At 38.2% G+C, this 15063-nt stretch overlaps 1 protein-coding gene across 2 annotated transcripts in view; it reads left to right on the top strand.

Moving 5' to 3' along the window:
* Positions 1–738: 738 nt before the first annotated feature.
* The window catches only part of Mios (meiosis regulator for oocyte development), a 31242-nt gene continuing 16917 nt past the window's right edge, over positions 739–15063 (top strand). The window contains exons 1-5 of one of the 2 annotated variants that reach the window (XM_034519465.2): positions 739–1014; positions 3607–3665; positions 6914–8247; positions 8511–8609; positions 12788–13042. In XM_034519465.2, the coding sequence (XP_034375356.1) occupies positions 6954–8247; positions 8511–8609; positions 12788–13042 (1648 nt within the window). In that variant the 5' untranslated portion in view covers positions 739–1014; positions 3607–3665; positions 6914–6953. The other variant, XM_076913699.1, reaches the window with a different exon arrangement.

Raw genomic sequence — 15063 nt, 5'->3', positions numbered from 1 at the left:
AGACTGGACTGAACAGGATTCAGAAACATTTCATTACACTCAGAAATTAAAACTTATGAATCGTTTATTTCTGGAATCATCCATTTAATATTTTCAGACTTTGATTGATCAGCGGTAACCAGAACTTCCTAAAGCAAACTCACAGGTACATGAGAGAGCCTTGCTTTTCTACTGCCGTATCCTGTTTCCTGATCTAATATTTGCTCGTTTTCAGTGCTAGAAGGTTTTTCTCTTCCAATTGTTTTACTTTTTTAGTGACCAATCCATGTTTGTCTTTCTTAGTCTAGTGTTGTTCAAGGAAGCTCTCCTGAGGCCCTGACCCACCCTGAGGGAGGTGCTCTCCCAGGTAGCTTTAAGAAGCCATCACTCTTTAGTCCTGTTTCCGACAAGGGATACTCATCCCTGTACCCCAACATGATGTGACTCAACTCAACATGACGTTCCTGACCTCTTTTCGGAATAACTGAAACGAGACTGATCAATTATGAGCCCCCACATTTTGAAATTTTTACTAATTGCCCATCCTCACTTGTCAGTGGAAATTAAAATGGATCACATATGCTAAAGTGTGTGTACCACCATGATCATGGTATCCGGCTTCTGAGAAATAATTCCATGGGGCCCAGGATTAAAGAATGGCTTGCTTGGGGTAGGGGTGGGCCCGGGAGCAGGGCCCACACAGAGCGGACCACAGGGGAGGTAAGCGGGGACTCTAAGCCAAGGCCCTGCCCACCAGAGGGCGATGGAAGGGGCGCAACTCGAGGGCGGAGCGCTGGGGAGGAAGGCGGGGTCTCCGCGCAGTGGCCCCGCCCCAGGGCGGTGCCGGGCGAGGGGAAGGCGGGGCTCGCGGCGAGGAGGTCTGCTTCCGAGGCGGCGGAGGTGGTAGTGGGCCCAGCGGGTGGCCCAGGTCACCGCCCGCGCTTCGGCGGCCATCTTGCCCGCGTCCGTCTCCAGCGGCGGGAGGGGCGGCGTACAGGCCGGAAACGTCTGTGTGGCGACACGCCACCTCCTCAGGTCAGTGAGTGCGGCCCGGAGCGGGTGTCTGCGTGAGGCCCGGGGTGGCAGCCGCGGCCGCTTCCTCAGAGCCACGCCGGCGGGTGGCGTTCGGGTCAGTGGGATGGTCACGGCACAGGGCGGCTGGCGGGCCTCGTGGGAGCCTTGGGGCGTCCCGCGGCCTCGTGGCGACCGTCCTCCGTGCGGCCGCGGCGGAAGTGTGGAGCCGCGTCCCCCGCTGCCGAGCGGCTCAGTCAGGTGTCTGGACCGTGGGAGTCGCGATCAGATTCCTGGTTTACCCGGAATAACAACACGACGAGTTCCAGTTGTACCCAATAAAATCCTAGTTCCCTGTCACCCCATGAGCTCTGTTCCCCACCGACACGAATAGTGCAAATTCCTTGGGAGGAATGGAACCTCTCTGCTTTGCTGAATTGCTCAGCAAACGACTACTCTTGTCGGCTCTTTTTGAATAACGATATTTTAACGAAAATATAGATGTGCAGTGTCTTTTGGAGATGGTAGTTCTGCAAATTTCCCGAAACTGCTATCGTTTATTTAGCGCGGTAAGAAAGAAGACAAACCCCCAAAGCATATAATTGTATGTTTTGTGTTAATTATAGTGTTTTGAATTTGTGTCCAGTTGCCACGTGGGGTAGAGATGTATTAGAAGTATACAGACTAGATTCCCAGGATTTAATAAAAATATAAAAACTTTTGTAATTTTTTTTTACATTGGTTGTATGTTTTTTGTGTGTGTGTGTTTGTTTGTTTTTTGGTTTTTCGAGACAGGGTTTCTCTGTGTAGCCTTGGCTGTCCTGGAACTCACTCAGGTAGACCAGGCTGGCCTCAAACTCAGAAATCCGCCTGCCTCTGCCTCCCAAGTGCTGGGATTAAAGGCGTGCGCCACCACCGCCCGGCTGGTTGTATGTTTTTAACTATTTTTTATTAGATAGGTAAATTAAAAGATTCTAAATTTCATTGTTTTGAAATGTGTCTGCTAGAGAATTATAGGTGGTGGTTCACTATGTTTTTGAATAGTGTTAGGGACGTTCTGGTGGTGAACAGGGAAACTCTGATGGTTTTCATTTGCACAGAACCATTGAAGGAAATGAACACTTATTAAACTTGAAGGTGAGGACTTAATTGATTGCCAACTCTATCTCCATGGATTTTGCAGTTGTCTCCAGCATCTGAAAGCATTCACTTCCAGAACTGGTTGAAAGAACAGTAGAGACACCAACATCTGTGTGAAGCAGAAAGCTCATCATCTTTGATGTTAGAACTTTGTGAGGTAGAAATTATGCAGATGGTACCCAAGTCAGAAGAGACTTGTAATGGTCTAAGCTTAATAGTGGCTGAAAGCATTTCTGAGCCCTTACTGGGTTTTGTTTTGTTGTTGTTTTGTTTGTTTGCTTGTTTTGTTTTTTGCTGTCCTCCAGATTCATATTATGTAGGCAAGAACCCATTTGTATAGAGTGTTAGATTTCTTAACAGGATGGTTATAGACAGACAGCTTTTCTAGGGCCATCTTTGTAATGTGCAAACCTATGCAGGAGAGCCAGCCTAGCATTTAGAATGGCTAGCAGTTTAAAGCTGCACCTTCACTTCTTGACATTTTCATTGTGCACTGGACCCTGCAAATTAGGTCCTTTCTTCAGCAGTGGTCTAAGATTGAAGTTGACAGACCTGGCACAAAAATCAGAACGTTCATTCTTGTGGTGTTCAGTTCCTCACAAAATGAGAAGGATTTATTAGTTCCTTTCTAACTCAAAGTTCTCTGATTTTGTTTGTGTCACTGCCATAATTTTGTGAGTAGTAACAGTGTTTTACAGGCGTAGCATGGGGAATGCTGACTGGTTCTTTGAGCATCACATAAGTCAAAATGTTCAAATTACAGTGTCTTAGTTTCACTTCTATTGCTGTGATATAATACTTTGACAGAAGCTCCTTCAAGGAGGAGATTTTATTTTAGCTTACATTTACAGGTTACAGTCCATCATTCTGGAGAAGTCAACATGAAAGGAACCTGAAGCAGCTAGTCACATGACTTCTGCAGTCAGGAGCTGGAATCAGTACTGTGTACATGCTTCCTGCTCAGCCAGCTTTCTCCATTCTCAGACAACTCAGTATCCCCTTGCTTACTGGAATGGTACCACCCACAATAGGTTGATCTTCCTCCACTTAATATAATCAAGATAATCAATCTCTTATAGATGAACTACATGTTGACCTGAGCTACACAATTCCTCATTGAGATTCTCTTGTGAGGTGCTTCTGGATTGTGATAAGTTGGTGATTAAAAGTAGCCATTACATACAGTAACCTCATTGTTCTTTGTTTTTGAGACTGGATTTCCTATGTCTGAAGTTGATTTCCACTCTTGATCCACTTACCTCTACCTCCCAAATGCCAGGATCAAGGGGTACACCACCACACCTAGCTTACAGTAACACTTTTGAGTTACATTTTTGAGTTGGATTTTTCTACATGGCTGTTTTGTTTTGTTTAACCAAATATAATTTGTATCAGGAGTAAGATTGTAGGATGGGATCCAAGGTTAATGTGTGTTTATATAAGTTTTGAATTTTTCTTTTCTGTTTTTTTTTTCAGGGAGATAGCAAGACTCTCAAGACATGTTTAAGAAACTTCTTCTATTTGTGAGACTCTAGGTATGGGCACTATCCCTTACTCTAGGTGGTATTTAGTTTTCTTTGCTATCTTATGGTTCTTATTATATGATTTTCTTCTTTTCCTCATTTTTCAGTTTTCAAACTTTTTCTATTATATGTATGTATTCATTAAAATACGGCTTTTTTTAGAACAGGATTTTATCTACCCCTGTCTATCACTGTATTCCCACAGTTGAGAACAATGTCCAGTGCATACAACATGCTAAATAAATAGCTACAGAATAAACAGACTGCAATGTATTAGAGCAATCCACTTTTAGGATGCCTTACTTTTGGGTTTCCCATCTCTAAAACCAACTATAACAGCAAGAGCTTTGTTCTTGGCTTAGAGTCAGATTCCATTACAAAAAAAGAAATGTTGATTCTTCAGGGATAGGAAAGAGTGGAAGCATGAAGAAAACATAAAACTTTGAAATAATAGTTGTGAGAAGTGTTCATGGACACCTAGTACAAGAGACTCAACTACGAGGTTTAAAGAGAGAGAATACTAGTTAATGAGACTCTATTTCTAGACAAGAGAACATAAAAGTTGAGGATCTTAGCCAAAAGTGAGAAGAGTGTCAGCCAGGGAAAACATCATTTGAAAGATAAGAGATGGCTAGGAAAAGCAATATAGCTAAAACACCGCAAGTAAGTATCCCAGGAGGTCAGAGCAACAGGTACAGGCTGAAGTTATTTATAGACTTGTAAATTAACTGTGTAAACTGGTTTCCTTTGTTATACAATGATTATTCTGGTATGGAGAGATGACTTAGTATAGTGCTTGCTGCATACCTATGAAGACATGAGTTTGGATCCTCAGAATATATGTGAAAAACTAGGCATGGTAATATACACTTATAATTTCAGCACTGGAGAGGCAAAGACAGGAAGAGGATCCCTTGGGTTTGCTGGCCAACTAGTGTTGCCAGCAAATCAGTGAACTCCAAATTCAGTAAGGGACCTTGCCTCAAAGACTAAAGTATACAAATTGATCTGGGTGGATAATCTTTAAAAAAGAAAAGAAGTGGGAGAAGTGAGGAGGAAGAGGTAATTATGTTCAGAATACATTGTGAGTATGAACTTCTTAAAAATTGATGAAAAATAAGGTGCTAGAAGAAGACCTCTAACATGACTTGTAGCCTGCATATACGTACCTGTACACATGAACACTTAAACCATACATGCTCACACATGCACAACACAAAGGTTATTATTCTGCCTCTTAAAGGATCATAGTAGAAAGATGAATTGTTGAGCCAGTACCACAGACTAGAAATTATGTTCCTGGATCTCTTTTTTTGTTTTGTTTTGTTTTGTTTTGTTTTTCGAGACAGGGTTTCTCTGTGTAGCCCTGGCTGTCCTGGAACTCACTCTGTAGACCAGGCTGGCCTCGAACTCAGAAATCCACCTGCCTCTGCCTCCCAAGTGCTGGGATTAAAGGCATGCACCACCACCACCCAGCTCCTGGATCTCTTATAGTTATACAGAACTTTGAGAATATGTCTAGTGTATTACCCTGAGTCAAGGAAGGGAAGAGGAAATCATTTTGGATAAAGAAAAGATACAACAAAGTGGAGAAGGAAATAAAAAAGAAATGATATTAAGAATATAATTTAAATGACTGACGCTAGGCTTCAGAAGTGTTAATGAAGAAAATACAGCCAGTATAGGAATTTCTGAATTTTTTTTCTAATCATCTAATCATATGAGAGCTGGAGAAATGGCTCAGAGGTTAAGAGCACTCTGCTCCTGCAGAAGACATGAGTTCAGTTTCCAGCAGCCACATCAGGTGACATGAAACAGCCTGTAACTCCAGGTGATCCAACACTGTTTCCTGGTCTCTAAAGGTACTGTACTCATGTGCACAAATACACAGACATGCACATATATGCATATATGCACATACATATATATAATTAAAAATAAAAGACTTCTTAAAAGTTAGATAAATATGTTATCAAATCTATGAAATTGTATATTAAGAATTCATGTCTAAAATGGTTTGCAAGAGCAGGAGGTAAAGCAGTTATGTGAGAGTTGGATATTTATCAAAGACTATCTTTATTAGGAAAGTATATTAGGCTCTATACTTGATACTTGCAGTAGATATAGGCGGACCATGTGTTCACCTTCTGAAGACTGAATATAACCACAGTGAGATTTGTAAATGTTTTGTTAATTTTGTATCTAACCTAATCTTGCCAACCTCTTGGTAGCACTTAATTTTGCATCCATCCTTTATTTTTCAAACAAAGAAATGTTAAGACTATTCTAGTTTTAGTTAAAACTTATCTAGGCTTATAAAATTGAAAACGAAGAACCTCTAATGGTCCTTTAATTTTCTCATAGTAAGTGTTGCATGTATACTGCTGATCATAAATGATTTTTAGATAACATACAATCAAGCACATTTTAATAATATATTTATTTTAGCATACATTAAAATAATTAATACACTCTACTTATGGTTGATGAAACTACATATGAAGTCAAAGTTGATAAGATTTTTAAAAAGAATCAATTTAAAGACTAGTAAGTAGCATTTATAAGTGGTCCATGAATGAGTAAAATTTGGGAAGAACTAAATAACTTTATTATTGAGTAGATGAGAAAACCATCATATAACTAATTATAGAAAAGTTAGAATGAATCTCGTATCTCTTATGTACATTCCAGTTTTTATTCTGCCTGATTTTTAATGCTGAAAGTTGAGGAGACAAATGTCATAGCGTGATATTATAGTTCAAATTTGTGCTGTTAATTAAATTACTGAAAAGTGAGTGAGTTAACTAGTGTTCAGTAGCTCTCTCTGGCTAGGCATTCCCTTATTAGCACGGACAGAACATTTACATCAAGAACTAAATGCTGCTCTAACCAGTACTTAGGGTTGTGATTCATACTCCTTTTACGTTTTCCCCTATCACATGTATAGTACTTATTAATTTACTGATCATAGTGAAGTGATTATAACCCAAGGTTAATTTGAAGGCTCTACAACTCTACAATTAAGATAATTCATCATGGGAAATACAGCCAGGATAGGGTTCTCAGATCCCTACTAGATGACTTTATTGCAGGAAGTGGTTATTGTTCTGTCTCAATTTTTAATCAAAAGAAAATCATCTTGAATCTGTAGGAAGAGAGAAAAATACAATCCCAGAGAGAAAGAAGGTACTTTGTAGAGATTTGAACATAAGGATTGTATTTTGTTGATATTTTAAACCTCTTATTTTTAATACTTTCAGTGGATGGACCTGACTGGACTTTTTAAGGCCATCAACAAACATGAGCGGTACCAAGCCTGACATTTTGTGGGCACCACACCAGGTTGATAGATTTGTTGTATGTGACTCAGAATTGAGCCTTTATCATGTGGAATCGGCTGTGAATTCAGAACTCAAAGCTGGATCATTACGTTTATCTGAAGATTCTGCAGCTACATTACTGTCAATAAATTCAGATACACCCTATATGAAATGTGTTGCGTGGTATCTCAATTATGATCCTGAATGTCTCCTAGCTGTTGGACAAGCAAATGGTCGAGTCGTACTTACAAGTCTTGGTCAAGATCATAACTCTAAGTTCAAAGATTTAATAGGAAAAGAATTTGTTCCAAAACATGCTCGACAATGCAATACCCTTGCATGGAATCCACTGGATAGTAACTGGCTTGCTGCTGGTCTAGACAAACACAGAGCTGACTTTTCAGTTCTAATATGGGATATCTGCAGCAAATATACTCCTGATATTGTTCCCATGGAAAAAGTGAGACTTTCAGCAGGTGAAGCTGAAACAACATTATTAGTAACAAAACCACTGTATGAGTTAGGGCAGAATGATGCTTGTCTGTCTCTTTGTTGGCTTCCACGAGACCAGAAACTTCTTCTTGCTGGCATGCATCGTAACCTAGCCATATTTGATCTTCGGAACACAAGCCAGAAGATGTTTGTAAATACAAAAGCTGTTCAAGGAGTGACAGTAGACCCTTACTTCCATGATCGTGTTGCTTCCTTCTATGAAGGTCAGGTTGCAATATGGGATCTTAGAAAATTTGAGAAGCCAGTTTTGACTTTGACTGAACAACCAAAGCCCTTGACAAAAGTGGCGTGGTGTCCAACTAGGACAGGCCTGCTTGCCACTTTAACAAGGGATAGTAATATTATTAGGCTGTATGATATGCAGCATACACCCACTCCCATTGGGGATGAAACTGAACCCACAATAATTGAAAGAAGTGTGCAACCTTGTGACAATTACATTGCTTCCTTCGCATGGCATCCAACAAGTCAAAATCGAATGATAGTTGTGACTCCCAACCGAACAATGTCTGACTTCACTGTATTTGAAAGGATATCTCTTGCCTGGAGCCCAATTACATCTTTAATGTGGGCTTGTGGTCGCCATTTGTATGAATGTGCAGAAGAAGAAAGTGATAATTCCTTAGAAAAAGATATAGCAACAAAAATGCGCCTTCGGGCTTTATCAAGGTATGGACTTGATACAGAACAGGTATGGAGAAACCATATTTTAGCTGGCAATGAAGACCCACAGCTCAAGTCCCTCTGGTATACTCTGCACTATATCCTTTGTCTTGTTAACTTTCTGAGGCAAATTGGGTAGCATGCTAAATGTTTTATCTACAAATACAAATTATATAATCTAAAATTCTGAGGTAAAATTGTTTAAAACTTTTTAAAGTTTTAATTTGTAGAATGGGGCAAGAAAAGTGGTCTAACATAAAACTATCTTATTTGTATATATTATGAATTGGCTCATAATTAATTATAATTTTGAAATATTTTATTATACATAATTGCCAGTATTTCCTATGCATTTAAATACTTATGAAGCAATATACAGAAGATATGGATCAAAAATCTCCAGGCAACAAAGGATCCTTGGTTTATGCAGGAATTAAATCAATAGTAAAATCATCTTTGGGTAAGAAAATTCTATTTTATATTTTTAAATACATTTATAACTTTTGTATTACTTGATCCCTATTTGATTGAAATTAAGATTATTTCAGGACTGTACAGAAATACCATTTATCCCTCTTGGCTTTCTGATTGGGTATTTTAGTGAATTGTTAAGAGTATTGAGTGTATTTGTGTCTGGAATGTTTTACAGAAGGAACTTTGATTCTTTGATGTCCATAGACCTTTCTTAAATCTATTCATTTTTGGTTATGTGCTATTTATTTGAAGACCCACTTTAAGAGAGGTACTATACAAGTTCACTTATAAGATCTGCTTGTTAGTTTGAATTTTATCACAGCATCTTGTTTTTTAAAGATTAAATTAAAAGAATCTTGACTGAAGCTCCCTTTTATTTTCTTCAAATACTTTCACAAGGACTAGGATATGGCATGAAGTATGGCCTAGCCTGAAGAGTACCTGGAAGTCCTTGCTGAGTAAGGTTTAAATTGATAACGATTTAAAAATAAGCACTCCCCCCAAAAAGAACCTCTAAGCTAGCTGCTTTAAGCAATCATTCTTGTCTTTTTACTAGAATTAATTGTGATGATGTTATATTGTCTCTTAGGATTCAACCTCTACATTTTATTAGTTTATTTGTACTCCATCCATGTAAGGTGCTAGAGATATAATTCACATTATTTGGTTAAAGCCATAGTAGAAATAAATACATTTTCTTTATAGGACTTCCTTCACTATGTTACAAGTAACACAGAATGCACAATAACATGGGTTTTTTTTGTTTGTATTGTTTGTTTGTTTTTGTTGTTGTTTTAGAGTGTGTTTAACATACGCTGCATTTATTATAGTGGGTTTTCTTTTAGAGGATTTTGAAATTATTTTTGATACACAGTGCTGCAGATGAAAGGACAGCTTCAGATCTATATCATTTGGGTGTTTTCCCATTAGAACTATACCAGAAAGGGTAACATTCATCAAAAGAAATAATGGCAAGTTTAATGATAAATTGCCTTATTTATTAACAAAAGTAAAAAGGCAGGCATATATATGATCACCATATATAAACCTAAATATATGATGATTTGTGAGTTAAAAACCACTGCCACCAAGAATTAAGCACTATGTTGATAAAACTTACAGTATTGGGCAATGGGATAAGAGTCTAGAGTAGAGGAGGAATATAGCCAGAGAGCAGTATGCTAGAAATACTAATATTTTATGAGAGGTGAATTTTTTTAGAGTAAGACCAGAAAGGAGAGAGTCATGGTGAGGTAGAAAACACATGGGAACCATATATTCATGTAGACAAGGGAAAAAAGTCACTTCCCACTGTAGATCCAATTAACTGAAACAACAGTATCACATGAAATCATCAATTATAAATAATTAGAAACATAGGTTCTATAAGGGGGGATAAATGGTAACTAGTAGCAGGCGCTAGTCTTGAATGGAGGGTGGGCTGTTGCTTTGGTTTTGGTTTCAGCTTGCGACTAAGTATGTTTAAATGCTGATTAGAAAAGCCATGATCACAGTATTGTAGATACAGTTCTTTATTGTGTGTATGTGTAAATGGGCTTGCATATATTATTGTGCACATGTAGAGGTTGAAGGACAACTTTTAGGAGTCAGTTCTAGTTCTCTACTTTGCAGAGGGAGGGTCTCTCAGACTGTTTATGAACTTTATACTGCAGTCTACCAGGCTATGATGAGTTTTCTCTCTACCACCCATCTCCCATAGGAGTGCTGGGATCACAGATGCATTCCGTCTGGCCTTTTATGTGAATTCTAGGGGATGGAACTCAGGGTCATCAGGCTTGTACCTAGGACTTAACTGCTTAAACCATTCACCCACACCAATACCTGTCTTTTGAATATTACAGAAGGTTGTATATTAGAAGACTGGCCAGCTTTTCATTTAATACAATGAAATTTTGTTTATACTTGAAAAAGTATAATTCTGATTGAGAAAACTTATATGTTTAAATTGACTTAAAGGAACAAAGTAGTTAAGATTTGTGTTTTTGTTTTCTTAACACAAAGTATTCTTATAAAGTGTATTATTTTATCACACGTTTTATACACATACATAGTGTATGTCTGTGTGTATATGTGTGTGTGTGTGTGTGTGTGACATATACAAACATCTGATTACTGATTTGAGGCTTTTTTTTTAAAAGCTGGTAATTTAATGTTTGAGTGTACTTGTTCCCTTTGCAAACAGTAAAATATTGATTCTATTAATATGGGAAATACTGTATTGATTCAGTAAATACAGTTGTTCATTTTTGTATTGCATATCATGCATAGATTTTACTTTTCTTTCATAGATATGTTAAAATTTTATAGTTGTTACAATTGTAGTGTAATGATACATTTGAAATTCATGGTATCACGTTTTTTGATAACCCTAATTACCCATAGCATAGCTGCCAAGCTAAGAATCTCTGAGCTGCCAGAGGTCAATTCATTAAATTAAGAATGGTCGATTTAAATGTAAAACAAATTGGAAGAATATTTGCCTAGTATGCAGGAAGGATCCCTTGACAGATCAATTGTAGTTAGTCAGCTTTGGACCCTTTGCTACTTTTCTATAATATAGATTGTTATAGAATCTCATTCTCTTTATGAGTCAGAAGACTGGGCACTGCTCAGTGTCACAGAGTTAAAATGAACGTTGTGACTAAAAATGAACTTTGACTATTTCCTTCTAGAGGTAGAGATTTACTTTTCCAAATTCGTATGGTTGTTGGTCAAGTTCAGCAGGCACAGAAACAGGTTGAAGATACATGTAGGAGATAAAGGAAAGTTCCTAGGAATGGGAAGGAATTGGATTTAGATGAGACTCGGCTTTGGATAGAAGGACGCACATAACCTTTATTAACTGGATGTGGTGGTGGGACTGGCATGTTTAGGGTTTAATGGCTAGAGGCTGAGCGAATGAGGGTTCCTTGTAGTTGTAGAACTAAGTTATACCCTAAGTTTCTGGTTGGGTGATAGTCAGGCCCTTCCCATAGCTCCTGAAAGTTGTTTACGATTCTTTGCTGTGCTGCCTTCTTACAGATTATCAATATGGCAGCTCTGCCTGCTTTAAGACCAGCAGAAGATCTCTTTTCTACTGCTTCTTTTACTTGTTGACTCTCTTTAAGGGTTGGCCTGATTAATGGTAGGCCTAGACCACATATCTCCCTGTAGAGTCACTCACAGTCAAGGAAGTAAGGACCTTAGCTACATCTGTAAAATTCTAAAAATCTGTAAAAAGTATCCTAAATGAAATTACTTTGCCATTATAAACAGCTCCGAGAATTTCAATATAAATAATGTTATAAAAATGTAAGTTATTTTCATTAAAAAAAGATAATATATAATTTTCTAACTTAATAGAGTGAGACATAGTCAAGTCATTTCCATTGTATTTTCTTTATTATTTCCCTAGAGGTCCATTGATGACTAAAATCTCATTTTTTTTACCCATATGGATAGTTATGTACTATATAATAGTCAGACAGAGGTCGTCCAGCCCTTCCTTGTACAGACATAAGAAGAAAAGAAAGGGAAGAACGTTCAAGTGCCTTGGCTCTCCAAGGCAAACAAAACTACCTAGTTGGAGCTTGTGTCCTAGTGAGAGAACAGAAGTGAAAGCTAATGTGAAATGTGTCTTCAGGACATTAGGAAACAAGTGAGGTAGAGGACAGGTATCTGTCTTGGGTTAGAGGGCTGAAGCAGATTCAGCTTCATGAGCCTGAACATTTAGGGTGTTTTTTGTTTGTTTGGTTGGTTGGGTTTTTTTGTTTGTTTGTTTGTTTTTGTTTTGTTGGTTTTTTTTGTTTTTTGTTTTTTCGAGACGGGATTTCTCTGTGTAGCCCTGGCTGTCCTGGAACTCACTCTGTAGACCAGGCTGGCCTTGAACTCAGAAATCCGCCTGCCTCTGCCTCCCAAGTGCTGGGATTAAAGGCGTGTGCCACCACTGCCCAGCTGAACATTTAGTCTTACAGTAATAGCTTCTTAGTAACTGAGCTATGGTGCAAAGTGTTTTATTTGTGGCATACTGCTTATTTATCTTATTGTAAGATATGGCTGAGAAATTGAATAAATGTTGAAATGTTTCTTTGTAAAGCTGAAGTGTTTCCTAATATATTTCGAAATAACAATAAACAAAACAATATAAAACTTTTCTGTTTTTAGGAACGGTAGAAAGCAGCAGACATAATTGGAGTGGCTTGGATAAACAAACCGATATTCAGAACTTAAATGAAGAGAGGATTTTAGCGTTACAGCTTTGTGGGTGGATAAAGAAAGGCACAGATGTAGATGTGGGGCCATTTTTGAACTCCCTTGTGCAAGAAGGAGAATGGGAAAGAGCTGCTGCCGTGGCTCTGTTCAACTTGGATATTCGGCGAGCCATCCAGATCCTGAATGAAGGGGCATCTGCAGAAAAAGGTATTAGGTTATGGCTGAGAAGTGGCACTTCATAGAGTTCTCTCAAGAAACGGTGTGGGTGATTGTCAGTTATCTCATTAACATCTTTCTTATTCAAAGGGAAAATATATGGAGCTGAGCAGTAAAATACTAGCCAGTCCCATTTACATATGTCTTTGGATAGGTCAGTAAAAACAAATGTATCTTAAATGACATGTAATATGAGAAGTTTTCTAGCATATATTTTCTTGTTTTTCATTTTAAAGACAGATCATACACATTAAAAGAATGAATACCGGAACTGCTTTCATTTGTAAACAGTCTTACTACAACTGGCTAGATATATTCTAACCTGTACTTTCTCCTTTGGTAGGAAACTAAATGATATTTTTGTGTAGACCAGTATAGATTCTTATGAAAAGCATATTTTGATCTGGGAAATGTTTCTAATTGAGTCCAATTAAAGCATGTCTTTGTAACACACACACACACACACAGAGAGAGAGAGAGAGAGAGAGAGAGAGAGAGAGAGAGAGAGAGAGAGAGAAGTGATAAAGTTTCTTTGAGAATTTGACAGAGGATCCTTAGTGAAACAAATCAGTCAAAGATTTTTGGTTTGTTTGTTTATGTATTTTGTTCTAGATTTTCAGGTGTAGTTCACTTAAATGCCTAAAGGGCATATTGCTATTTATATTTAATACATGTAGAAAATTCTTTCTGAGTATTTAGAGTACTGAATTTTTACTTGTTCTGGCCTACTTTCAACCTATTATAGTTTAGTTATACTATAAAAAAAATAAACATGAAATTGACTGTATTATATTTAGTTTCATTCTAAAAGTTAAAAATGTTAATGTGGTGCCCTGAGCATCTTTACCTGTGCTTCAGGGAAAGGCTTCTGTACATGACAGTATGAGAGGTTTGTAGTGCCATTAAAAAAAGAATATATATAAGACTGTGGGATCTATGTGCAGCACCCTCGCCCCCAACCCCAAAGGACTCTATTTCTAATTTAATTTTGCTACAATCTGGAAGCATACTTTTCTATCATATATTTCTGGAAAATTCGGTAATTGTATTCTTTTATTTTAAAAGATTTTCAAACCTTATAATAGAGTAGGCATCAAGTATCTTGGAAACCATTTTTGTAAAAATGAATAATGCAGCTCATAAGAACAGAAAGTGGGTGGTATTGTTTTACTTAGAAAAGTAAGAATGTTAGAATCAAGAGTCATAAGAAAGCTGTAAGAAAAGTAGACAGTGATTCAAAGGGCATAGCTTTCTCCTGTGGGTGGACTTAGAAGGCCATGCAGAATGGAAGAGCAGGTGGACAGCTTCCTAGCAGCAGTGTACACCCAGAGCCACTGTTCATAAAAGTCACTGGCAACCAGACATTTGTAAACACGTCTACATGCAGTTCTGTGGTAATTCTCATAGCTCTTTTTGGCCTAGAAGTTTTTCTAAGTATATTAAAATAAAAATACCAAATATTTTTGTTCTTTTCTCCAGTTGATGTTGGGGGCCGACTTTTAGCAGAAAGTGGCTATCAGCTTTGCAGCCATCTTGAGCCATATACCCTGACATGATACTTGTATTACAATAGCCTACAACAGCTGAGCACACTCTGATAATCTTGGTTTAGATACCTTGGGTGTGTGAGATTAAAGGTGTGTGACTTAAGAGTGTGATCTAGAGATCAGATTTAGAGACAAGACCTAAGGGCATGATTAAAGGTGTAACTTATAGGCATGGCTTAGAAGTGAGACATACAAAAGGCAGAGGCAGATGGCAGAGAGATATACTCTTTAGGGAGACTCTTTAGAGAGTACAGCTAGACTTGGGACTTGGACTAGGAAAAGAGACTGAAGAATAAACGGGATTGAATCACACTCTGTCTGGTCTCCATTCTTCAAGTCCGTCCTCACTCTCTCTCTTGCTGAACCCTGACCCTCCGACTGGCAGCTTGGGCCGGGATACAGTGGCCGCCAAACTCGGGCCGCCCAGGCCTCAACAAATTCTCTCGGGCCACGACATTTTTTGGT

This window comes from Arvicanthis niloticus, chromosome 15 (assembly GCF_011762505.2).
Source record: "Arvicanthis niloticus isolate mArvNil1 chromosome 15, mArvNil1.pat.X, whole genome shotgun sequence".
NCBI classification, from domain to species: domain Eukaryota; kingdom Metazoa; phylum Chordata; class Mammalia; order Rodentia; family Muridae; genus Arvicanthis; species Arvicanthis niloticus.
This window is presented reverse-complemented; position numbering and strand designations above follow the sequence as displayed.